Below are 25152 nucleotides of genomic sequence, written 5' to 3' on the forward strand. Positions count from 1 at the left end.
ATTTTAAAAATTATTAAAGTTAGAAATGAGAAAAGTCATAGCAGTCGAATGACGAAGAAACTGAATTTTTTAAAGTTGAAACGGTGTCGATACGGCAAAGTATGTAGGACGCGAATATCAGTAGTGTGGATGCTCAGCATCCCCACTAACTAAGACATGAAAGAGCCAGAAATAATCACTAAAGAGCCACAGGTTGAGCATCACTGATCTAGCTGCACCTGTTGATGAGACGTTATTGTTGCACTACTTCTGTTGGCCAGTAGATGGCGTCATAACAACACTTCTGGATCCAGCTGCTCCACAAGTTCGCATTAATGAGTGACAATAAAGGTGGAGGAAGTCCGAGGACTGCTCCTAAAACTCTCACTCTCTCTCTCGCTCTCTGTCTCTCTCTCTCTCTCTCTCCCTTTCTCTCTCTCGCTCTCTCGCTCTATTACTTTCTGTCCTTTTGGATCTGATCCCGGGTAATCCTCCGGTCCCGGTCGGACCTCGCTGCCCTCCTGCAGTAGTGTAATCCTCCGGTCCTGGTCGGACCTCGCCGCCCGCCTCGGTCAGAAGTGTCCGGACCTCGGTGAGCCATGGACGGGCCTCAGCTCAGTGAGCTCCCGGACAGCTCGGAGCTCGTTGGGCCGTATGTGAGCAGCCTGAGGCGGAGAGCCCTGCAGTCTGCCGAGCTGTCCGCGGTCCGGACTCTCTCTGACGGCTTCCTCCTCAGGTTTCTGCGGGCCAGAGACTTCGACGTGGATCTCTCTCTGAAGGTACGTCCCGTACGGTCCACCAGGGAGGGGAAATCACTTCAGTCCACTCAGAGTCCAGAGACTCCGCTAACTTTGACTTCATGAGGGTTTTATTCGGTGTTTTCAGACAGTCTGGTTTTAGTTAGACCTGGTCTCTCATAACTGGACTCCGTAGTCTACTACACGTGCTGAAGTTGTTTTTACTTCCGGAGAGATCTTCACCTCAGTCTGAAATGGAAACTAGAGTTAGGCTTAAACCCAGAGGTCAGGGTTCACTTCACCGAGCAGGGCTCAGGTGGGTGATTCTCACGAACATGGTACAACTTATAGAAGAAATCAGAGACCTTTCTATACAAATGTTTTGTACTTATTACGTCAAAAAGAATCTAATTGTACCATTTAAGATAAAATTGTCTTTCATGTGCACATTTTTATGCATTTTAGACATTTTTAGGGCCACTATGAGGAAATAAATTCATTACCGTAACACAATTTTGATTAGAAGTATAATTTTTAAAAAATAGTTTTTTCACTTCCTTTCATCAGCGTGCACATTATTATGTTTAAGGATAGAAGATATAACTGTATTTATGTATTATTACATTTATACAAATTTTAAAGCAAATATTTATCTCATTACTGTAACATCTAAACGGTTTTCACATCAGTTTTTCATTGTCCTGCATTCTGAGGCACTGCATTAAAAAACAGTTTAAACAGGTATAGATAATCTTAGAAATTTTATTAACAGATAATGCATCAATGTCAATTAATTGTGTTAACCTTAATAAATCATTAAATACTAATTTATTAAAAAAAACCATAAATACTGTTTTCCTACCAAATAATGAATTTAGACTCATAATAGACATAGTGTATTTTCAAATAAAAGTTAAATATTATCACTTTTCATTATTATGTCCAAAAAAGACATAGCTTACTGTCTCTTCATGAGAATCACCCAGGTTTACACCAGAACGTTCACAAATGTACGGTGGCCCTGAACGGCCCGCACAGAAAAACCAGTCCACATACCGGTGTCATCCTCTGACAGAAACGGTCCACACTCTAATGAACAAATTTACCTGAAAAATAAATATATTTCACCGTCTGCAAAGATATGTCAACTTATTCTAGATATTTTATTTATGAAAATATTTTAACCTTTGAGGGGTAGAACACTTTTTATTTTAATTTAAGTGAAAACTATTTAGCCTTTTGTAAAAAAATAAAAATAAAAAATCGTATAAATATATAATATTAGTTAATAATAGCTGAAAACAGGGGAAACATTTTTGGAAATAACTTTTAATAACTTTTCATAATGGACCAGTATTTCAGAGTCCTGTTTAAACTGGTCCAGTAGAGGTTTTTCATATGGATCAGTTTTTCAGAGTCCTTTTTAAACTGGTCCAGTAGAGGTTTTTCATGGTGGACCAGTATTTCAGAGTCCTTTTTAAACTGGTCCAGTAGAGGTTTTTCATGGTGGACCAGTATTTCAGAATCCTGTTTAAACTGGTCCAGTAGAGGTTTTTCATGGTGGACCAGTATTTCAGAATCCTGTTTAAACTGGTCCAGTAGAGGTTTTTCATGGTGGACCAGTATTTCAGAGTCCTGTTTAAACTGGTCCAGTAGAGGTTTTTCATAATGGACCAGTATTTCAGAGTCCTTTTTAAACTGGTCCAGTAGAGGTTTTTCATGGTGGACCAGTATTTCAGAATCCTGTTTAAACTGGTCCAGTAGAGGTTTTTCATGGTGGACCAGTATTTCAGAATCCTGTTTAAACTGGTCCAGTAGAGGTTTTTCATGGTGGACCAGTATTTCAGAGTCCTGTTTAAACTGGTCCAGTAGAGGTTTTTCATAATGGACCAGTATTTCAGAGTCCTTTTTAAACTGGTCCAGTAGAGGTTTTTCACATGGACCAGTATTTCAGAGTCCTTTTTAAACTGGTCCAGTAGAGGTTTTTCACATGGTCCAGTATTTCAGAGTCCTGGTTAACCTGGTCCAGTAGAGGTTTTCATGTCCTTTTTGTGTGTTTTTTCAGCTCTTACTAAACTACCAGCGGTGGCGGCGGGACAGTCCTGAGATCAGTTCCTGCCTGTCCCCCTCCTCGGTGCTGGACCTCCTGCAGACATCCTATCATGCCGTCCTCCCACAGAGGGACCACACTGGCAGCAGGGTGCTCATATACCGGATCGGTCTGTACATTTATGTGTGTTTTCTGTGTGATTCTTGTCTTTATTCTTGCCTTGTCCTGTTCTTTCTAGATCCTTTGATTAATGCCTTGGTTCTGATTGTCATCTGTGATAGATTCTCCTGAAAGTGATTATAAATGACTGTTTGGTTGATCATTACTTTGTTGTAACAAAGCTTCTGATCAATAAATCTTCTTCTGTGGTAAAATCTGTTTATTTTCCTTTATATGGAGCCACATCTGTAAGGAGCATGCATTTTGTGGGCAGCAGAGCTGAGGATGTGGGTTGGTCCATGAAAAATGTTGCAAATCCTCTCTGCCAATGCCAAACAGCTGATTCTGCTGCTGCTATTAACTCTTGTTTTTAGAGCCTGTCATCATTGGAGGAAATCTTAATGCAGAGATATGGAGATGAGGTTCTACAACCAGTGGTAGCAGGTAGCTTCACCTCCTCCACCCCAGCCTCCTCACTTATAGCTTAAGGCTTCACTTTCTCCACCCCAGCCTCCTCCTTTATCGCAGGAAGCTTCACCTCCTCCACCCCAGCCTCCTCCTTTATAGCTCAAAGCTTCACCTCCTCCACCCCAGCCTCCTCATTTATAGCTTAAAGCTTCACTTTCTCCACCCCAGCCTCCTCCTTTATCGCAGGAAGCTTCACCTCCTCCACCCCAGCCTCCTCCTTTATAGACTAAAGCTTCACCTCCTCCACCCCAGCCTCCTCTTTTATAGACTAAAGCTTCAACTCCTCCACCCCAGCCTCCTCCTTTATAGCTTAAAGCTGCACTTTCTCCACCCCAGCCTCCTCATTTATAGCATAAAGCTCCACCTCCTCCACCCCAGCCTCCTCCTTTATAGCTCAAAGCTTCACCTCCTCCACCCCAGCCTCCTCCTTTATAGACTAAATCTTCACCTCCTCCACACCAGCCTCCTCTTTTATAGACTAAAGCTTCACCTCCTCCACCCCAGCCTCCTCCTTTATAGACTAAAGCTTCACCTTCTCCACCCCAGCCTCCTCATTTATAGACTAAAGCTTCACCTTCTCCACCCCAGCCTCCTCCTTTATAGACTAAAGCTTCACCTCCTCCACCCCAGCCTCCTCCTTTATAGACTAAAGCTTCACCTTCTCCACCCCAGCCTCCTCCTTTATAGACTAAAGCTTCACCTTCTCCACCCCAGCCTCCTCCTTTATAGACTAAAGCTTCACCTTCTCCACCCCAGCCTCCTCCTTTATAGACTAAAGCTTCACCTCCTCCACCCCAGCCTCCTCCTTTATAGACTAAAGCTTCACCTTCTCCACCCCAGCCTCCTCATTTATAGACTAAAGCTTCACCTTCTCCACCCCAGCCTCCTCCTTTATAGACTAAAGCTTCACCTCCTCCACCCCAGCCTCCTCCTTTATAGACTAAAGCTTCACCTTCTCCACCCCAGCCTCCTCCTTTATAGACTAAAGCTTCACCTCCTCCACCCCAGCCTCCTCCTTTAAAGACTAAAGCTTCACCTCCTCCACCCCAGCCTCCTCATTTATAGCTTATTGCCCCCTTATATTTAGAACCATTGCTACCGTGCATTCATTGCTTCTGTTTTTTTTTTTTTTTTTTTTTTTTTTTTGTTGTTTGTTTGTTTTGTTTTGTTTTATTTTCAGTAATTATCCATAGGGAGGTTGTCTAGCTATGTTCTCCCCAGAAAATCAAAGCATGGATGAATTTAATTCTTCTCTTTTTTAACAAGACTAAGGTAAAGAAAAACAATGTTAGAGGAAAGTAGTCTAGAAATGTCTGCATGATGTGTAGAGCACTCCAAGATGAATTAGAAAGTCAGTTCAGGTCACAGAAATATCATCATAGCTTCTGAGCAGTGTTGAGATTTTTTCTAAACTGTGATAAATTCCCAGCCCTATTGGTCCCAGACCATCTCAGTCTCTCTAACGTGGCCCTGGTAATCCTCATACTGTACCCTCCTACAGCTGTGGAACAGTTTCTCCTTAAAATAAGTAAAGAGAAGATTTCTAGTCTGAGAGGTTGGAGTCCCTGGACCTCCTGTTGTCATGGTGAATCACTGTATCTGGGCTCCATTAATGATGCCTTTTAATGATTGCTGAACAAAGAGTTAGCCTAGAGATCTTTGTCATCGAGTTCTTGTAACTGAAAAGAATGAGGTCTGGCATGAATGAAGCGAGACCTGCAGACTAACCTGTCTGCCAGTAAGCCTCTATTATTGCAGCTCTGAACGGAACTTTTGAAACCTGATGTGTTGCTCATGTGAAGCAACTTTAAAGAAATAGCTTCCTCCTTCCTGGATGTTAAACTCTTGATTGCATTAGTGCTGTCTTCTAGTTACAGTCAAAGTGGTTTTTCCAGTCCTCTCCTTCTCTAAACCAGTCCGCTGTCATCGTCACACATCTCTGGCCTGTCAGACTCAGTGTAAAACTCAGTGTTTGACATCCTCCTCCCTCTCAGAGTGGAACTCTTGATGCTTTCATTTTGGTAATTCACCTGCTGTCCAGGAAATGATCTCTAATAAAACGCCCTCCTCTCATCCTCGAGTGAATGTGGGTATTTCTGAGGACGGTTGCTGGGTGGAATCATCATTGTGGCTGTCAGCAGAGTCACAGAAGAACGGGAGGAAAGTTCTGATGTGAATATTTACAGCAGGGGTGTCAAACCCAATCACAGAAGGGGCCGGATCCTGAATTAAGGTCCAACCTGAGGGTCTAACAGGGTCCACATTAAACCAAACGATCCACCTCATTTTCACCAGTAATAAATTATGGGGGAAAAACTAGCATTTAATGATTAAAAATTTTGAGATTTAAAAGTCAAAATTATAAGTTTAGCCTCACTATCTGAGATAAAAAGTAAAATTTATTTGTTCAAAAGGTCAAAAGATGAAATTAGATGTTAAAATAATGTTTTTAAAAGGCAAATATATATAAAAAAGAAAGTCACAATCATGTTTTTAAGGCAAAAATATGGCTTTGAATTGAAAATGGTGCACCTGAAAGGTCAAAATACGATAAAAAGGTCGAAATAATATATTTAAAAGGTCAAAATATTAGATAAAGTCAAAATAATCAATTGAAAAGGTCAATTTTGAAATAAAAGTGAAAATAATAAATTGACGAAGTCAAAATAGGAAATAAAAAGTCAAAATAATATATTCAGAATGGTCAAAATATGAAATAAAAGTCCAAATAACAGACTGAAGTCATAATTGTAAAATGCAAAATTGAAAATATGAAATAAAAACACAAATGAATTTGTTTTCCCACATTTATTTTTATCTAATCATTTTTCACATTTTTATGACTTAAGGATATTTTATATCATCAAGGTTAAATTTACATTTTCATCCTGGAGGAAATCTGCAGGCCTCATATTTTAGGACCAGGTATAATAAGACTAGGATATGATCTTGTGAGCCGGGTGTAACTGTACCACGGGCCAGATTTGGCCCACGGGCCTTGAGTTTGACACCACTGATTTAGAGGCTGCTCTTGCAGACCCACCGAGCCCACCTTTAAACCCTGGTAGAGTAAGGTTTATTAACATCACAGTTTCACCACAGCGCACTGAAAGGACTGGGTCTAGGAGAGTCCATCCAGGTGTGCCTGGACCCCTGGTGTGCCTGGACGAGGGATGTCCCGATCAGATTTTTTCACTTCCGATACGATACCGATATTTCAGCCGATACGATATCAGCATGAATCATACGCACTTTTATTACTTATTTTGTTGTATGGAATGTTAGAAAAGGCTTGATCAAGTGATATTACTCAGAGAACAAGTCAGCAACAGTAGGTACGAGAAAAACTGACCCATTTATTATTAACCAGTGGGTTACATAGTTTAGTTTTAGTTTTTTAGTTTACATAAATTTTGACCTTAAACATAAGCACATTCTACAGTTAAATAGAATAAAACAAAAATAAATTAGACAAGCCTGTCTATTAGGGGTGCACCGATTGCAATTTTCTGGCCAATCACGGATCACCGATCTCTAAAAAGCCTGACCTGCCGATTCCGATTTTGGCCGATACCGATTTTTTTTCATAACTGACAGCATACACCTTTAATGTTCCAATCTTATTTTATTGAAAAACATTGAACAATACCCGTGAAACAAAACAAACTTGTTGTTTTAACTGCACATGAGGTAGTTCTCACCAGAGCATTGCTGTCCAAACTACTAAATTACATCAGTTCCTTTAGTCTTTCATTTTTCACATTTTAGCAGGTAGAGGCATATGAAACCGATCTTATCCACTGATCTTATTTGCCAAGGATCGGCCAGTCGCCGATCTCTTAAAATTAAGGAAATCGGCACCAATACCGATTTTGGCTGATCGATTGGTGCACCCCTACTGTCTATACTGTGTTTCTTTCTGTGAGCATGAATGTGTGGGACAGGGTGCGAAAAGCTGAAATGCTTATCTTCTTAAAAAAGAATCACATCATGCTCGGCCTGCAAAAAGTGGAGATGGAGGAGTAGGAAGGGTTTAGTTAGGAATTTAGTTAACTGACTGATTATTATTTGTTGACAGGGGCTGGTCATCGATCTTTTCTGTTATAGCTAATGCCTTTTTGCCGTCCCGTGGGAGTTTATCACGCTTTCCAAATGTTTCGGACAGCGTCGGTTGTTTGAAGGAGCCAGAGCCTTGATGTTTCTTTGTGGTCTTGTGAAAATCCTCATGCTGTTTTTTGTGATTTTGTGCGTATTAAACTTCCCTGGTTCTTTGCCACCGCGGGGAACTTGTGCATGACAAGTTTTGCACTCAGCTGCAACGTCTTTATCTGACTTTAACGAAAAATACAGCGACACGGCCAGCATCGGTCCTACTCCTTGCTACTGTGTTAGCGGTTAGCACCGGTTAGCACTCAAGCACGCTGTTGTTGTGATCACGTGGGCTCTGCATGCTGGATCCTGCGGCGCTGCTGGATAGAGGTGCTGGAGCAGAGTCTGGAACGGACTGCTTGTATCGGAGTGCTTAAATCGGAGATTTTAGATGTAATCCGATATAATCCGATAGTCGTTTTTTTGCTGATATCAGACCAGTATCCGATATCATTATCGGATTGGGACACCTCTAGCCTGGACTCCAGGTGTGCCTGGACCCCAGGCTGGGAACCACTAGTCTACAGCCTTATCAGCTAGTATCAGAGGTTTCAGTTCACAGCGCCTACAAACAGGCGGTCTCTGAAACAGCGCCTAAAGAAGACCTCTGCATCCACGTGGGCAGCTTAAATGTTCTGGCCTGTAGGAGGCACTGCAGATCGGTGGTGGGTGGGTGGGTGTGTGTGGGGGGGGGCTGCAGCAGTCTGTGTTGGTGTGGCTCAGCAAATCAGGATGTAGAAATTTTGTGTTGCTTCCTCCTACCAGCCGTAGTATTCTGTACCACCTGATCCACTAAGACACGCCCACTGACACCCACATACATGCACACCTGTAGAGCACCCATGGATGAAAAAGCCCACAGAGTGATCTCTGATATCAGATCTACTTAAATAATAAGAGTGAAGAGGAGTCTGGCTGGAAATGCTCTAAACCAGTGGTACTCAACCTGTGGCTCTTTAATGTCTTCATGTGAAACATTATTCCGCCAGAAATCCTTAGAAAAGGGAAATAATTCATTACAAGTCACATTAATCAGTTTGTTTCCTACACTGACGCAGCAGGCTTTAATTGTTAACCTCTATTTTTTGTCTGTATAGCTCCGTTGCCCTTATTTGCAATTTTTTTGCTACTTTAATTCCATTTTTACTGCTTTTAGCCCATTTTTGACACTTTTCTCCTGCTTTTTGCAATTTTTTTGGCCCTTTTTGCCACTTCTTGCCCATTTAAGCTGCCTTTTGCAGTCAATGCCAATTTGTACTCATTTTTCTCTACCTTTTTTGCCACTTTTCAGCCATTTTTTGCCACTTTCTTCCAGTATTTGCTGCTTTAAGCCCATTTTTGCCACTTTTTGGTCACTTTTCTCCTCTTTTTGACACTTTTATCCTGCTCTTTGCAATTTTTGCCCTTTTTTTGCTCATTTTAGTCACTTTTCACTCATTTTTCTCCACCTTTTTGCCACCTGTAACTCATTTTTTTTCCACTTTCTGACATTTTTTGCCACCTTCCACCCAGTGTTTGCCGCTTTAAGCCTATTTTTGCCACTTCTTTTTGTCACTTTTCTTCCCTTTTTGCCACTTTTCACCCATTTAAGCTGCCTTTTGCAATTAAATGTCACTTTTTGTCCATTTTCCCCACCTTTTTTCAGATTTTTACCCATTTTGGTCATTTTTCACTCATTTTATGCGCCTTTTTGCCACTTTTGGACCTTTATTTGGTCACTTCTCACACATTTTTGCCACTTTTCTCCCAGTGTTAGCTGATTTTTGACCATTTTTGCCACCTTTGACTTACTTTAATTGCCACTTTCACCAGTCAGTCTGTGGCTCTTGCAAATGTATTTTTCAACCATTTGGCTCTTTGGTTGAGTAGGATTGAGTCACACTGTTCTAAATCTATCTGAGTTTTCTTTTCTAAAACTCAAGCTAATAGAAACTTAACTAAAATGAAGCTCTGACAGAATAAAACCTGAATCAACACATCAGCAGTCAACACAGATGAAACCACAGCAGGTGAAAAGGCAGCAGAAATAAAAGTCATAATTCTGAACTATAACTATAACCTTACTTTTATTAGCTATCATCACACAGACTCATCACAGCTGTCCAGAATAAACAGCTGATCAAAGCCGTTAAAGCGGTCCAGATAAACAGACTCATGTCTAAACCGGATTAATGAACCGTCCACAGACTTCTGTCCATGACTCACGCTATGTCTGTCTGTCTGTCTGCAGGCCAGTGGAACCCCAAAGACTGGTCCGCCATCCAGGTGTTCAGGATCAGCTTGATGACATCAGAGATCATCTCCATGGAGACAGAGACACAGAGGCGGGGTCTAAAGGCCATATTTGACCTGCAGGGTTGGAGTTTAGGCCACGCCCTGCAGGTGACCCCTTCCATGGCCAGAAAGATCTCGTCTGTGCTGTCGGTAGGCCGAGCTTGTGTGTCTGACTCTCTCTGCCACCTCTGCTGTTAGGTCGTCAACGTTCAGCGTCAGGAAGAGGGAAAGAGGGATTCACTGTGGGCCCCAAAGGCCTTCCAGAGGGATCACCACTAAGAGGACAAACAGGAAATGAGAAAATGAAAAGGCACCAGGTCGATTAGCAAAAACCTCACATTGCTCACAGCAGAGAGAAAAAGGCGAACTGAACCACGGCTGCCACGCAGCTGACTCCAACAAAACTCTGAGAGAACGCTCTCTGTGAGGCAGAGGTCACCTGACCTGAGCTTCAAGAGAAGCTAAAGCAGGGACGTCAAACTCAATCACAGCAGGGGCCAAGCTATGGATCTGGGTCCAACCTGAGGGCCGAGCAGGGTCCACATTTAACCCTAAACCGTCTACCTCATTTTCACCAGCTATGAATTATGGGGGAAAAAACCTTAGCACTGATGCTAAATGACTCTGAGATTGAAAAAGGTAGAAAGATAAGTTTAAAGGCTCAAAATCTGAGATAAAAATTCAAACTTATTAGTTCAAAAGGTCCAAACACGGCATTTAAAGTCAAAATAATGTTTTAAAAAGGCAAATATACAAGATTGAAAGTTGAAATCATGGTTCTTCACTGTCTAAATATGAGATTAAATTCAAAATCATTGGTTTAAAATGTCATAGCATTAGAAAAGGATTTAAATTTTGAGTTTTAAAGGTCAAAACAATATTTAAAATGTAAGATTATGCATCTAAAAGGTCAAATTATGTGATAAAAGTCAAAGTAAGGAGCTAAAAATGTCAAAATGTGAGAAAAATTCCAAACCATGTGCTTAAAAGGTCAAAAAATTAAAATTGGGGATCTTAAAGGTCAAAAAATAAAATAAAAAGCCAAAATTGTGAATTGAAAAGGTCAACGTGAATAAAAAAAGTCAAAACCATGACTGTGCATCATAACTGTGGGATGCAAAATTAAGAATATGAAATGAAAACAGAAATGTATTTTCCCACATTCCTAAGTTTTTATCCAATATTTGAACTTTTTTCTTTCTCTAATTTTCACGACTTAAATGGATGAAATGTGAAATCATCATTGTTAAGTTTACATTCTTAAACTGGAGGAAATCTGCAGACCTCAAACCAGTGGGCCAGCCGTGGTCAAAAATATGACGTGATCTGGTGGGCCGGGTAGACCTGTACCAGGTCCAGATTTGGCCCCCCTGAACTAAAGGTTAGGTCGGGACATCCAGCAGCAAACTGCAGTCTTCTGCCCCATTAGCACAGGATTAATATAATGGAGGGACCTCTGGTCATTAGTAAAAACCTCACAGGACACCTGTGTTTTTAACCCCGTCAGAGTCCACCATGGTGTCATTTGCAGAGTAAAAGTCCAGACAAAGGGGGTACCCTCCGTCTCGCCCAGTAACAGCTGGGATGGGCTCCGGCCCCCCTGAGACCCCTAACGGGATAAGCGGTGTAGAAAATGGATGGATGGACTTTGCTTATGAATGCACCGCACCAACACTGATGTCAGAGGGTCCAAACGATCAGAGGTCCACAGGTAAAACCAGTCCTGTAGTCCTGCAGACAAACTGAAAACCCTGGGCAATCTTAGAGGAGCTTAAGACGACCCAGGATGCTCCCTCTGCCTCTCTGATTTCTAGAAATGTCTCCACAGATCTGTTGGTGAATGACTGAGGAGCATACTTCCATGAATAACCCTCTATGCTGACAGAATGATCCGGTATAAGGGAAAACTTCCTGAGCCGAGTTTTTACTGAGAAACTCACAAACCAGGAGCTCCACAGACTCCTCATCTGAGTGTTCCTCTCCCAGCTGAAGAATAATTCATTATTACTCATTAGTGCAGACTGTTCCTGTAACCTCTCCACATTTTTCTCTATGCCTTAAGCTTTTAAAGATATGAATGTGACACCTGCTTCTGCTCCTCTGTGTTCAGGACTCGTTTCCACTGAAAGTGAGAGGGATCCATCTGGTCAACGAGCCTCTGTTCTTCCGGCCCGTCTTCGCCATGATTCGTCCTTTCCTGCCAGATAAAATCAAACAGAGGGTCAGCAGCAGACTCACACCCACACTCATGAGACGGCAGGCTTCGACTGCATGACGACAGGGTGGAGACGCCTTAACTAGAGAGAACAGACATGAGACAGTGATTTTAACGATGCAGTCCATGGTGATGTTAGGTTAAACAGGACAGTAAAGTCAGAGAGGCAAGGCTGTGGTCTTCCATGCAGGGATGACATCCTCAGCCTGTTTAATTTTACTTTGAACACCTAAAAGCACCACAGAAAAGAACTTTTACAGCCCTGAATCTCCTCACTGCATGTCTTTAGAGCGCTGTTACTCAACATGTGGCTCTTTTATGTCTAAATTTGAAATATTTTTCACCAGAAATCTTAAAAATAGAGACTTCGGGGGCGCAGGTGGCCGGGTGGTTAAGGCGCGCCCCATGTAGGCGGACGGCCCGGGTTCGAATCCGGCCTGAGGCCCTTTACCACATGTCTCTCTCGTCCCTGTTTCTGACTCTGTCCACTGTCCTCCTCTATCAGATAAAGGCACAGAAATGCCCAAAATAAACCTTTAAAAAAAACATCATAATAATAGAGACTGACCTCAGAAATTATCCATTTCAAGTCACATTAATCAGATTGTTTCCCACGCTTGTACAGTAGGTATTAATGGTCCACCTTTATTTTTACTCTGTTTATTTCTGTTGCCCTTATTTGCATTTTTTTGTCCCTTTCTTACATTTTTTTTCCACTTTTTTGCTTCTTTTTGACCATTTTTACTACTTCTTTTAGCCTCTTTTTGCTCATTTTTGCCTTTTTTTTTTTGCCCTTTGTCATCAGTTGTAGCCACTTTTATCCTGCTTTTTTGCAATTTTCCCCCCTTTTTTGCCACTTTTCACCAACTCAGGATGCCTTTTGCCATTAAATGCCACTTTACCCCATTTTCACACCTTTTTGCCCATTTTAGTCACTTTTCACTCATTTTTTGCTGCATTTTTGCTCACAAGGAACTCATTTTTTATGACTTTGCACCAATTTTTCCCCCTTTTTACCCATTTTTTGCCACTTTATTTGCTGCGTTTTGACCGTTTTTGCCATCTTTCACTTGTTTTTATTTGCAATTTTACACATTTTTACACTTTTCCCCCCGTTTTGTCCACTGTATGCCAATTTCCCCCGTTTTCACCCATTTTTTGCTGCGTTTTGACCATTTTTCCATCTTATACTTATTGTTATTATCAATTTAACCCACTTTGCCACTTTTCCCCCAGTTTTGTCCATTCTATGCCCATTTTTCTCCCTTTTTACCCATACTTTGCCACTTTTTTGCTGCTTTATATCCATTTTTTCCACCTTTCACTTACTGTTATTACCAGTATAACCCATTTTTCCACTTTTCACCCATTTTTTTCCGTTATATGCCTTTTTCCTCCCTTTCTCAACCATTTTTGCCACTTTTTTGCTGCTTTTGACCATTTTTGCCACCTTTCACCTATTCTTAGCAGAAATATAACCCAGTTTGCCACTTTTCACGCATTTTTCTTTGCAATTTAACACATTTTTCCACTTTTCACCAAGTTTTTTCCATTGTATGCCTATTTTCATCTTTTTCACCAATTTTTTGCCACTTTTTTGCTGCTTTTTGACCATTTTTGCCACCTTTCACTTATTCTTATCAGAAATTTAACCCATTTTGCCACTTTTCACCATTTAGATTGTGGCTCTTGTAAAAGCATTTTTCAACAGTGTGGCTCTTTGGTTGAGTAACACTGAACCACAGAATGATAGCATCCGTCCTGACTTTTCTGAGGTCAGGGTTTCATTAAAATGAGGCCCATAGCCAGCATGGATGCATTAGGAATGCCCTCTGAGCTTAAACATATTTAAAACATGATCAGGAGTCCTTGATGAGCTGAGATCCACATGTAGGGAGTCTGATTCCTGCTGAGTCATCAGTTCTTGGTGATGAGCAGGACAAGAACAGACCATGTGCTCTAATCAGGATCTCTTCTTCATGTCTTCATCGTGTCTGTGGACGTTCAGATGAAGCAGAACAAAGATCTGTGGTGGGACTGGGACTTTATAACAGCCATCGTGGATCAGCAGCAGACTGACCGTCAGCTTAGCTAGCGGTTGTTTTAGCGTCAGTGAAATGATTTTATTACTAAAACTCTAAACCTCACAGAAATATGAGCTGACTGCTGCTGAAGAGCTCTGACGATTAGACCTCCCTCTAACTCTACGCCCCCTTTCTCCTCTCTAGGTTCACATCCACGGCGCCGATTTCCACGACAGTCTGAGCGACTTCTTCTCGCCGCACGTCCTTCCTCCAGAGTACGGAGGGGAGGGGCCTGGCATCAAGGAAGCATGTCGGGACTGGACCAATCAGCTCTTCCAGGCAGAGAAGCTCCTCCAACAGATTGCCAGTCACCCGACAGGAGACATCTCTAGTCCTCCAGGTGGCTCCTGGATCTCAGAGGATGTGGACTCTGACCAGCTCTCAGAGCGCTGATGTCTGAAAGCTGGTCTGGTGAATCCTGATGCTCTTTTATTTTCTGATGCTTGTGCACTGACTGGTAGACGTTTCTGAAGGTCTGGAATATGTGAGTGTTTTCACTGCCAGTTCTTCTTATCCTTCTGAGGTCCTAGTAGTGGCGCTCGCGTCCTGAGTCCTCTTTTTCCTGTTGTGGTCCAAGTAAACTCTGCACCAGTGGCAGCTTGGACCACCTCCAGCCTAATCCCTCTTTCCAGTCCACCTGGCTGGTAGGAATCCTTCTGCTGTTAGCCACAGAGAAGTTACTGAACCAACATTACTACCCCAGAACACTGAGAGCCACCGCCACCATCATCCACTAACAGCTCTGGAGTGTTCTGGTCGTCTGACCCCTTTAAAGCACTTTTTAGACCACAGAATCCACACAGAGGATGGCAGAGGAGCCTAAAGGGGCCGTCAGGATTAACTTTCCCACTGATTCAGTCGCCAACACTGAGGAAGCAGTTAAACGCTCACTCTGACAGAAACAGCTGGGGATTGAACTCTGACTCTACCACTGCTCACTTAACTATCAGACTAACTTTAAGTAGCTATGCTAGCTCGTTTGCAGCACATCAGATGCTATCAGGTGTTTGTTTGTCTTTGTAGGCTCCTTTTCCACCAGTAAAATCTCCCAGAGGGCTTTGCTGCTCATCTTTAATAAATTAAATGTTCCCAGCTGCATCATCGCTAAGCTCTTCACCGACCGCCATCGTTTACAACCAAACAACTCAAGCACGCCCATCAAAGAAGCCGATTTGTCTGTTAATTCTCTGACTGGCAACAAGTGTGCCCACCTGATGACAGACCACCAATCTGACCAGTCTGTGTTTGCCTGGTTAGTCCGTCATTCTGTGTGGAAACGTGCTCCAATCAGGCGCCATTTGGACTAACCGAGGAAACTGGTGGGGGTACGGTCAGTGTACTTTCAGGCATACATGTACTTTCATTTCCTGGTTGAAACCACACTTGAAAAAAAACAAAGAAAACTGAGTCGTTTTTCCGGTTTTCGTTTTGGTCACAAAACCGGAAAAACAATATTTTAAAAAAGGGGTCAAATTTTTGTTTTTTCAAATTCGTAAACGAAATACTTGAGGAAAAGGAAGTCATGTGACCACTGGGAAAGGTGAGCATTTCAAAATAAAAGCCTCCATGTCAAAACAAGAGCCATCTATTGAATTTTACTGTATTATAATAGGCAAAAATGCTCTTTATACATTATATGATAAATAATGCAAATAGTTAATGTACTGGCAATTTAATGAACTGTAATATTATTACCTTTTTTTTAAATCTTTTATTCTTATTTCATACATACATATATATATATATATATTTATATGTATAAAGATGTACTGTATATATGTATGTGTATATATATATATATGTATATACATACATATACATATGTATATGTATGTATATATATATATATAGATATATTTATACACATACATATGTATGTAAAAATATATATATATATTTATAAATACATGTGTACATATATATACAGTAGATGTATATATTAGGGCTGTCACGATATCAGATTTTCACTTCACGATTATCATGGGCAAAAAAATATCACGATAACGATATTATCACGATATCAGTTATAATTTAACTAATAATGGGACAATCAATCAAATGTATCTTTATTTATGTTGTGTTCTCTCTTTTGGCAGATTAACTCAGAATACCTGTCTAAAGAGGTACTGAGACAATATGAAAACAGTAAGTGTACAACTGCATATAAAAAGTGCAATTACACTCGATAGCTAATTAAAAGGTAACCAGATGATAGACAGAAAATCCACAAGGTGCAACATCTGCTATAACTACAATATTAACTAAAACAAAATCATTTGTGGATAGCAGGGGACACAGCATTTGTGTGCAACTGAAGAATGACAACTTTGGAATAGTCCAATGTCTACTGAGCAATCCCTGGCATATTTTTCTTTTCCTATTTCCATTCTGTTTCCAAACTGTGTTCAAGTGGCACTGGATCATTAACACGATATTATCATATACACATTTTTAACACAATATTGAAATGTTATTTTTTAATATCACGATTATCGTCAAAATCGTTAAATCACGACAGCCCTGGTACATATATATGTAGATATATATATATATATCTACATATATATATACACACACACTCACAAACATACATACATACAAAAATATACAGTGCTTAACAAATGTATTAAACCACCCTAACCCTAACCAAAGTCAGGTTTCTGCCACAGCTGCCCTAAATTAACAGCATTGGTAATTACCAAAATCATTTTGATGTTTCTGCAATGGTTAATACACCAATATGTGGAAGCTCTTTAACCCAAATGATATTTTTAATGCTAAAATAGAATTATTATTGTTATCCATGAATTTTACAATTTACTGATTTACAAAAACAACTGAAAAAACAGTGAAGCACATTAATATTTCTTGATTAATATGTCAAATTATAGTTATTTACTGTCATTCCTGAAGAGAAAAATGAGTTTTAGTGGTTGAATGTTATGCTTGATTAATTTCTGATTTCTCAGAGAAGCCCAGTGAGCCAGCTCACATTTGGGTGAATTCAGTTTGAAATTCCTCATTCCTGTTCAAAATGGTAAAACGTGGAGAGCTGACTGAAAATGAAAGAGTCCGCATTAAAGCACTTCATGATGCTGGATGGTCTCTGAGACAGATATGACAGCTGGTCTGATACATTTGTTAAGCACTGCATGTATACACACAAACACACATATATATAGACGTATGTATGTGTGTGTGTGTGTGTATATGTATGTACACATATATACATATATATTCTATATTTATATAAATATAAATTATATATAAATATATGTTTGTGTGTTTGTGTATATGTGTGTATATACATACATATATATACATATATACATATATTCTATATTTATATAAATATAAATTATACATAAATATATGTATGTATGTTTGTGTGTTTGTGTATATGTGTGTATATACATACATATATATACATATATACATATATTCTATATTTATATAAATATAAATTATATATAAATATATGTATGTATGTTTGTGTGTTTGTGTATATGTGTGTATATACATACATATATATATACATATATATGTATGTGTGTGTGTATAAATGTACACATATATACATCTATATTCTATATTTCTAAAAATATAAAATATATAAATATATGTATGTATGTTCGTGTATGTGTGCATATGTGTGTATATACATACATATATATATACATATATATGTATGTATGTGTGTGTGTGTATATATATGTACACATATATACATCTATATTTTATATTTATATAAATATAAATTATATATAAATATATGTATGTATGTTTGTGTGTGTGTGTGTATATGTGTGTATATACATATATATGTGTGTATGTGTTTGTCTGTGTGTATTTATATATATATATATACATACATATATTCTATATTTCTCAATAAATAAATTATATATAAATATATGTATGTATGTCCTTGTGTGTGTATATGTATGCATATACATACATATATATACATATATGTGTGTGTCTGTGTGCGTGTATGTACATACATACATATATATGTATGTATGTGTGTGTATGTGTATATGTATAAAACTATTATCATACTGCTAAACACAATGGATGGCTCTTGTTTTGACATGGAGGCTTTTACTTTGAAATGCTCACCTTTCCCAGTGGTCACATGACTTCCTTTTCCTCAAGAATTCCATTAAAGGAAGAAAACAAAATATCGAATTGAAACAAACAAAAATTGGGCCCTGTTTTTTAAAATGTTGTTATTTGTTTTTCCGTTTTTGTGACCAAAACAAAAAAAATGGAATAACGGTTCGCTTTTCCATTTTTGGTCAAAAACAGAATAACGAGAGTTTCTCCCATTTTTGAGTCTGGTTTCAACCAGGAAGTGGATCTGCCAGAAAATACACAGACCCGGTATGTGCCATGACCACAGGCCCTAAAACGTCAGCCATCAGACATGTTCCCTGTCAGACAGGACGTCCCAGGCAGCTCATCCTATCATTTACTAACCAGGTATGGTAGAACAGGAAATGGATCTGAGCTTGACCAGCCCTTTTCTAGTCATCTGACTACTCACACACTTCCCTTCACAGCACATTCACACACACATTTACTGATGGCAGAGGCTTCCATCTGTAATAACAAACCCTCTTCTTTCACCTGCTGCTGGTTCAGCTGTAGGGCCGGTTTAGGGAACCCCTGAAAGGACTGACTGCCTCTGAGGCACACCCACCCACAGCCAAGACCTTCACCGTGAAAGATGTCCCACCATTATGCCTTAAAAACCGGTCTGGGTCCCTGTTTGTCCTGTGCTGAAGGTCTCTCTGGTCTTCTGGAGAGGGCAGCCAAGCCTTTTAGACCAGTATCATGTGAGTCAATCATTAAAACGGAGCCAGCAGGGTAAATATTTGAAGAGTTCCACTTTAACCTGCATGCACACATGAATTTGTTGTTAAAGCGAGGGCCCCTGCTTATAGCATGTCAGTGCTGGTCTAGACCTCCATGGAAAATCCTGACTCTGGCCAGTCTGGACCGAGAGCCTCGATCCCAACATGAGACCAAGACATCCAAAACGTGGTCTGGAGACCAGGACTGTTCTCGAGGACTCCAACACTGGTGTATGTTTGATGGGCGGAGTCAGGCTGGAGAGCGGGTCAATGTCAGCATGACAGGATGATATTCAGTCAGGGATGTTGGGTCATTATTGTTAACTTTAGTGTTTTTAGACTGAGTTTAATAACTACTGCTCACCTGTTTTTACCTTTTTAATCTTGATGAACTGTGAATGTGATAAAAGCTGATTTGTTCAGAATATTAAAAGGTGGTTAGAAATGTTGACCTTTAACCTTAAATGGGCGGGGTTTCCTGGGAGATCCAGACCATAGATTGGTACTGATGTCATATTTTGACAGAGAATAATATGTGTTTTTCAGTAAAAGTTGATTCTTTCCTAAGATGTGTTTACATGTCTGCCTGTTTCAGGAGTACTAATGGGACCAGTTAGACCTCCTTTTCCTTCTTTTGTCTAAATCAGGGGTGTCAAACTCAAGGCCCAGGGGCCAAATCCGGGCCGTGGAATGATTGTATCCGGCCCCCAAGATCAGATCATATTTGTATTCTAACTGGTCCACCAGTATGAGGTCTGCAGATTTCCTCCAGTATAAAAATGTAAACTTCTACTCGATGATGTAAAATAGTCTTGTTAAGCTATAAAAATGTGAAACCGTAAAGAGAAGAAAGATTTCATTAAAAGTCAAGAATGTGGGGAAAGAAATGCTTTTGTGTTTTAGTTCATATTTTTCATTTTGCATCTTAAGATTAGAAACTTATGATTTTGACTTTCCATTTCATGCTTTTTCAACTTTTCAACTCAGAATTTGGACTCTATGTCACATTTTTATCGTTTAGATTCCTAATTTTAAATTTAAAGTCAGATTTTGACCGTTTCAACTCCTTACTTTTCTTTCTCATATTTTAACATTTTAAATGACTAGTGTTTACTTTTTTATATCAAATTTTGACCTTTTAGATCCCCATTTTAAATTTAAGTCATATTTTTAACTTAAGTCACCGTTTTAAATTCTAGCTCATATTTTGACATTTTCAACTCGTAGATTTTGGCTTTTTAATCCCATTTTTTGACTTTCAAACATATGACTTCAATTTTTTTCTCATATTTTGACATTTTGAATGAATAATTTTACATTTTTATATCATATTTTGAACTTTTAGACCCCCAGTTTTAAATTTAAGTCATATTTTTAACTTTTAAGTCACCATTTTGAATCTGAGCTCATATTTTGACATTTTCAACTCCTAATTTTTGGCTTTTTATTTCCATAAATTTGACCTATAAAACTCACAGTTTAAAATTTTAAGTATATTTTGACTTTTGAACTCATGATTTTAAAGTTGATTTTATATTTTCACCTTTCAAACTTATGATTTTAATTTTCTCCTGGTATATTTGCTCTTTAAAAATATTATTTTTCTATTTTTAATATTGTGTTCTGATCTTTTGAACTAATAAGTTTGAATTTTTATCTCAGATTTGAGCCTTTGAACTTAACTTTTTAACTTTTTAAAATTTCCAAATGATTTATCATCAGAGCTGGGTTTTCACGTTTTATTCCTGGTGAAATGAGGTTGACAGTTCTGGTTAAATGTGGACCTGTTAGGCCCTCAGGTTAGACCTGATTCCAGAATCCGGCCCCTGCTGAGACTGAGTTTGACACCCCTGCTCTAAATGAGTCTCATTTCTCTAAAGGTGCTGGAAAACTCTTGCAGTCACATTAAAGGGATATTTCTGGGTTTCTGAGGTTGGGTGGTATGAGCTGTTGGCTATAATAGTGGCGTTAGCCTCCAGTGATGATGTGAAAGTAGATCCTGTGGTTATAAAGAGCTCAGAGAGAACCATAACGGCTGTGGACAGGAACATTTTATCCATGTAGTTTAATGGTTTTACGTAAAAATGGGCCAAGAAAATCTGTTGGCTCACCTGTACGCTGTGTCAAAAATGTTCAAAACACTTCAGTTCTCCCAAAAACCTCCTCTGTGTCAGGTACTAGTTTATGATGCAGCTTTCACCATTCTGATCAGCTGTGTGGGTCTGTGGGCTTCTACAGGGATAGTAACACCACACCAAGCTAGAACAAAGATAACATGAGTGATTTTACACCGAAGAAGAACTTCTACAGACGGAGACTCAGCCAGCTGACAGAGAGAGCTCTGAGCAGGAGAGATCCTGAGTTACCTGCTGGTGAAGGTGTGGAGGATGAGAACCCATGGAGCTCTTTATAACCACAGGATCCACTTTCACATCATCACTGGAGGCTAACGACACCACTATAGCCATGAACCTCACACCCCCCAACCTGAAAAATCCAGAAATATCCCTTTAATATGACATCATTATTATTATTATTATTATTATTATTATTATTATTATTATTTTGGATGTGTGCGTCTCCTTAGAGCGTGTGAACATCAGCACAGGTTTCAGGAACATACAGGAAGTTTCTTATGGGCTTATGTGACATTTGCTTCTTCATACTTCCACCTGAACCCAACAGGAAGTTAGCCGTGTTTTGGTGTGACCATGGCTCAAACCGATCTTTTTCCATGGTTGACATGGACGACGCTGAATAAATGCTTCTGTGTGAATATCTGTCCAAACTGTCAGGCTCTGAGCAGATCAGGTGGACCTTCAGTTTACTGGTTCACATCTGATTGGTCTTGACTGATCCAGGTCTGGTCTGGTCCTGCCCCCCTGCACAGACTTCCAACCTCAGACATAAAGGGAACATACTGCAACATGTTCCTGGCTGTTCTACTCTCAGACACACAGAGGTGTTTTAATGAATCTTCTTATTTTTGGTTCACATTTATGAAAGTGGACTGGTATGGGTGTCCAGTAAGGCGGCCGTTTCCTGCAGACGTGTGACCTGCAGCATTAGAATTTCCTTCAGTAACCATGAGGAGAAACGTCTCTCCTGTTAAAGTTTTCATCCGTTAAAGAGACGGTTTATTCTCTCAATAATTTCCTCATCTCTGTGAGGAAAGCCTCGCTGCTTCCTGTTTCCCTGACTGTGTAGCGCTGAAGAGCACACATGCAGGGCATAAAGGCAGTTTCAGCTAATAAATGCAGACAACTATGAGGCCATAGAGTTGAAGCTGAAACGCCGTCCAGTCTTAAATTCTCCCAGTAAACATGGCGGCCCCTGGTTCAGGAGGGCATCGCCTTCATGATAAAAGTTCATGAATGATTTTTGAGATTTTGGGTCACATCAACAAAAAAAACCCAGATTTACGCCATGAACCCTCGATCAGAGGATGGCTAACTCTGCAGCAGAGGTTCCCAACCTTTTCAGCCCACAACCCCCAAAATAAAGGTACCAGAGACCGGGGACCCCACTGGACCTGAAGGTGGATGGACAGCCATGAACATTCATGAATAGTCATGTGGAGACAAGGCCGTCCATTAGGGGGAAATGGGACAGCTTTCTGGGGTCCAGCCAAACTGGGGACCAGCAAAATCCTGGTCCATTGTAAAGTTAAACTGTGGTATTTTATATTTAACCTGAATAAAAACCACTCTTATCAAAGAAACACATTTTAATTCATCTGTGTGGTAAGTAGACCTCTTAAAAATGGAAATCCTTTTGTCATAAAAAGAATTAAAATGCTCTAAAAATAGCTAAAATGGGTTAATAATGGCAAAAAAAAATGATGAGAAAGGACATGAAATTAGATTTTAAAAGTAGCAGAAATGAGTTAGAAATACCAAAAATTAGAAAAAAGCGGCAAAAAAAAAAAAACATGGCAAAATGGGTAAAAGTGGCAAAAATGGCCATATTAAATGGTAAAAGGGGATTATAAAGTGGCTGAAATGGCGTTAATGTGGCAAAAATAGGTGGACATTTGGTGAAATGGGATGAAAATTCATATAAACTGGCAAAAAGGGTTAGCTGAGTTAGAAATAGTGAGAAACTGGCAAAAAATTGGCCTATAAGACTGTGAAATGTGGCTTAAAAAGTGGTGAAAGGGTTAATAGTAGCAATAATGTGTCAACAGAGCAAACAATAGGCAGAGAGTGGTAAGATTTGGTTTAGAAGTTACAAAAACAGGCAGAAAAGAGTGGTGGAAAGGGTTTAAAACTGACAAAAAATGGGTTTAAAGTTGCAGAAATGTGTTAAAATTGGCAAAATCAGAGGGATAAAGTGAAAAAATGTGTTAAAATTGGCAAAATTTGAGAGATAAAGTAATAAAAATATGTTAATATTGGCAAAATTGGAGGAAACAGTGATAAAAATGAGTAAAAATTGACCTCGTACTGGTGAGCCAGTTAGAACACAAATATGATCTTATTTTGTGGGCCGTATATAATCGTTCCATGGGCCAGATTTGGCCCCCAGGCCTTGAGTTTGACACCCGTTGTACAGTCTTCATACGTCAGCATTAGCTACATTAATATAAACAGTACTGTCTTTCTCTAGAACTCTTATGAAAATCTCAGTTTATAATAAAAACTTCATTTAATGCTCAGCTCTAGAAAACAGAAAAGAAAAAAACTTCCAATGTAAGCTCAGCAGTCCTTTCTGTGTGCTCTAAAACCTGTTTGTAGTCTGCAGCCTCGTCACTAGAGGGCGCTCAGTCCTTCACATTTGCACCTCCAGTGTCATGAATTACACAGATAATCTACCAACACTGATAGAAAGCTGAAAAACCTCAGTAATCTCAAAGGCTAGAGGGTTTTTTTCAGTTTCTTCTGTACGTCGTCACAGCACAGACCTTTGATCCCAGTTAGCTGGTCAGTAAACATTTCTATCAGCGCTGCTTAACCTTGGAAACATTATCTCTCCATAAAGTCTACAACTGCAGAGGATCACTCCAAAGTACATGTTCAACCAACATCCATACAGTGAGACAGGTAGATATAGAGAGGGGTTATATCTGTCTCTGAACATGGCCAACGCTCCTAGAGCCACAACTCAGACACTTCCTCTCAGCTGGCTCTGAGCTCAGTCTTCTCCAGGGACCGTGAGCCATCATGACACCGAAGGTCAAGTTTGTTTAACGGTCAGTTTCCAGTTTTAAAATGTTAACACTTTATAACACACAAATACTGTTAAAATGTCATTAGGCAGACGCTTTTGTCCGAAGTGAGATACTAGTACATCTGAGGGTGAGAAAAACACAAGGAGAGAGCAAGACAGGAGAAAACGACGTCAGGGAGACACACAAACCCCTTAACCCTTCATTTACCCCTTAACTCTTCCTCTTCATCTACCCCTTAAACCTTCGTCTACCCCTTAACTCTTCCTCTTCGTCTACCCCTTAACTCTTCCTCTTCGTCTACCCCTTAAGTCTTCCCATTTGTATACCCCTTAACTCTTCCCTTTGTCTACCCCTGCACTCTTCCCCTTTGTCTATCCCTTAACTCTTCCTCTTCGTCTACCCCTTAACTCTTCCTCTTCGTCTACCCCTTAACTCTTCCTCTTCATCTACCCCTTAACTCTTCTTCTTCGTCTACCCCTTAACTCTTCCCTTTGTCTACCCCTGCACTCTTCCCCTTTGTCTATCCCTGAACTCTTCCTCTTCGTCTACCCCTTAAACCTTCGTCTACCCCTTAACTCTTCCTCTTCATCTACCCCTTAACTCTTCCCATTCGTCTACCCCTAAACTATTCCTCTTCATCTACCCCTTAATTCTTCATCTTCATCTACCCCTTAACTCTTCCTCATCGTCTACCCCTTAACCCTTCCTCTTCATCTACCCCTTAACTCTTCCTCTTCGTCTACCCCTTAACTCCTCCTCTTCGTCTACCCCTTAACTCTTCCTCTCGTCCCTTAACTCTTCCTCTTCGTCTACCCTTAACTCTTCCTTTGTCTACCCCTTAACTCTTCCTCTTCGTCTACCCCTTAACTCCTCCTCTTCGTCTACCCCTTAACTCTTCCTCTTCATCTACCCCTTAACTCTTCTTCTTCGTCTACCCCTTAACTCTTCCCTTTGTCTACCCCTTAACTCTTCCTCTTCATCTACCCCTTAACTCTTCCTCTTCGTCTA

The 25152-nt window shown here is 40.0% G+C and overlaps 1 protein-coding gene across 1 annotated transcript; it reads left to right on the forward strand.

The window, feature by feature from the left end:
• Nucleotides 1-275: 275 nt before the first annotated feature.
• On the forward strand, nucleotides 276-15579 carry ttpa (tocopherol (alpha) transfer protein). Its single transcript, XM_041804396.1, has 5 exons — nucleotides 276-758; nucleotides 2782-2935; nucleotides 9773-9966; nucleotides 11927-12037; nucleotides 14260-15579. The coding sequence occupies exons 1-5, from the start codon at nucleotides 579-581 to the stop codon at nucleotides 14506-14508; spliced, it is 888 nt and encodes a 295-aa protein (XP_041660330.1). The 5' UTR covers nucleotides 276-578; the 3' UTR covers nucleotides 14509-15579.
• Nucleotides 15580-25152: the final 9573 nt, after the last annotated feature.

The sequence above is a fragment of the Cheilinus undulatus genome, linkage group 13, assembly GCF_018320785.1.
Source record: "Cheilinus undulatus linkage group 13, ASM1832078v1, whole genome shotgun sequence".
Lineage (NCBI taxonomy): Eukaryota > Metazoa > Chordata > Actinopteri > Labriformes > Labridae > Cheilinus > Cheilinus undulatus.

What these genes read in the sequence shown, in the direction of transcription:
- ttpa (XM_041804396.1), top strand. Translation starts at nt 579, where the DNA reads ATGGACGGGCCTCAGCTCAGTGAGCTCCCGGACAGCTCGGAGCTCGTT. An exon ending in ACGTGGATCTCTCTCTGAAG is followed by an intron (nt 759 to 2,781) that starts GTACGTCCCGTA and finishes GTGTTTTTTCAG; the next exon opens with CTCTTACTAAACTACCAGCG. An exon ending in AGATCTCGTCTGTGCTGTCG is followed by an intron (nt 9,967 to 11,926) that starts GTAGGCCGAGCT and finishes CTCTGTGTTCAG; the next exon opens with GACTCGTTTCCACTGAAAGT.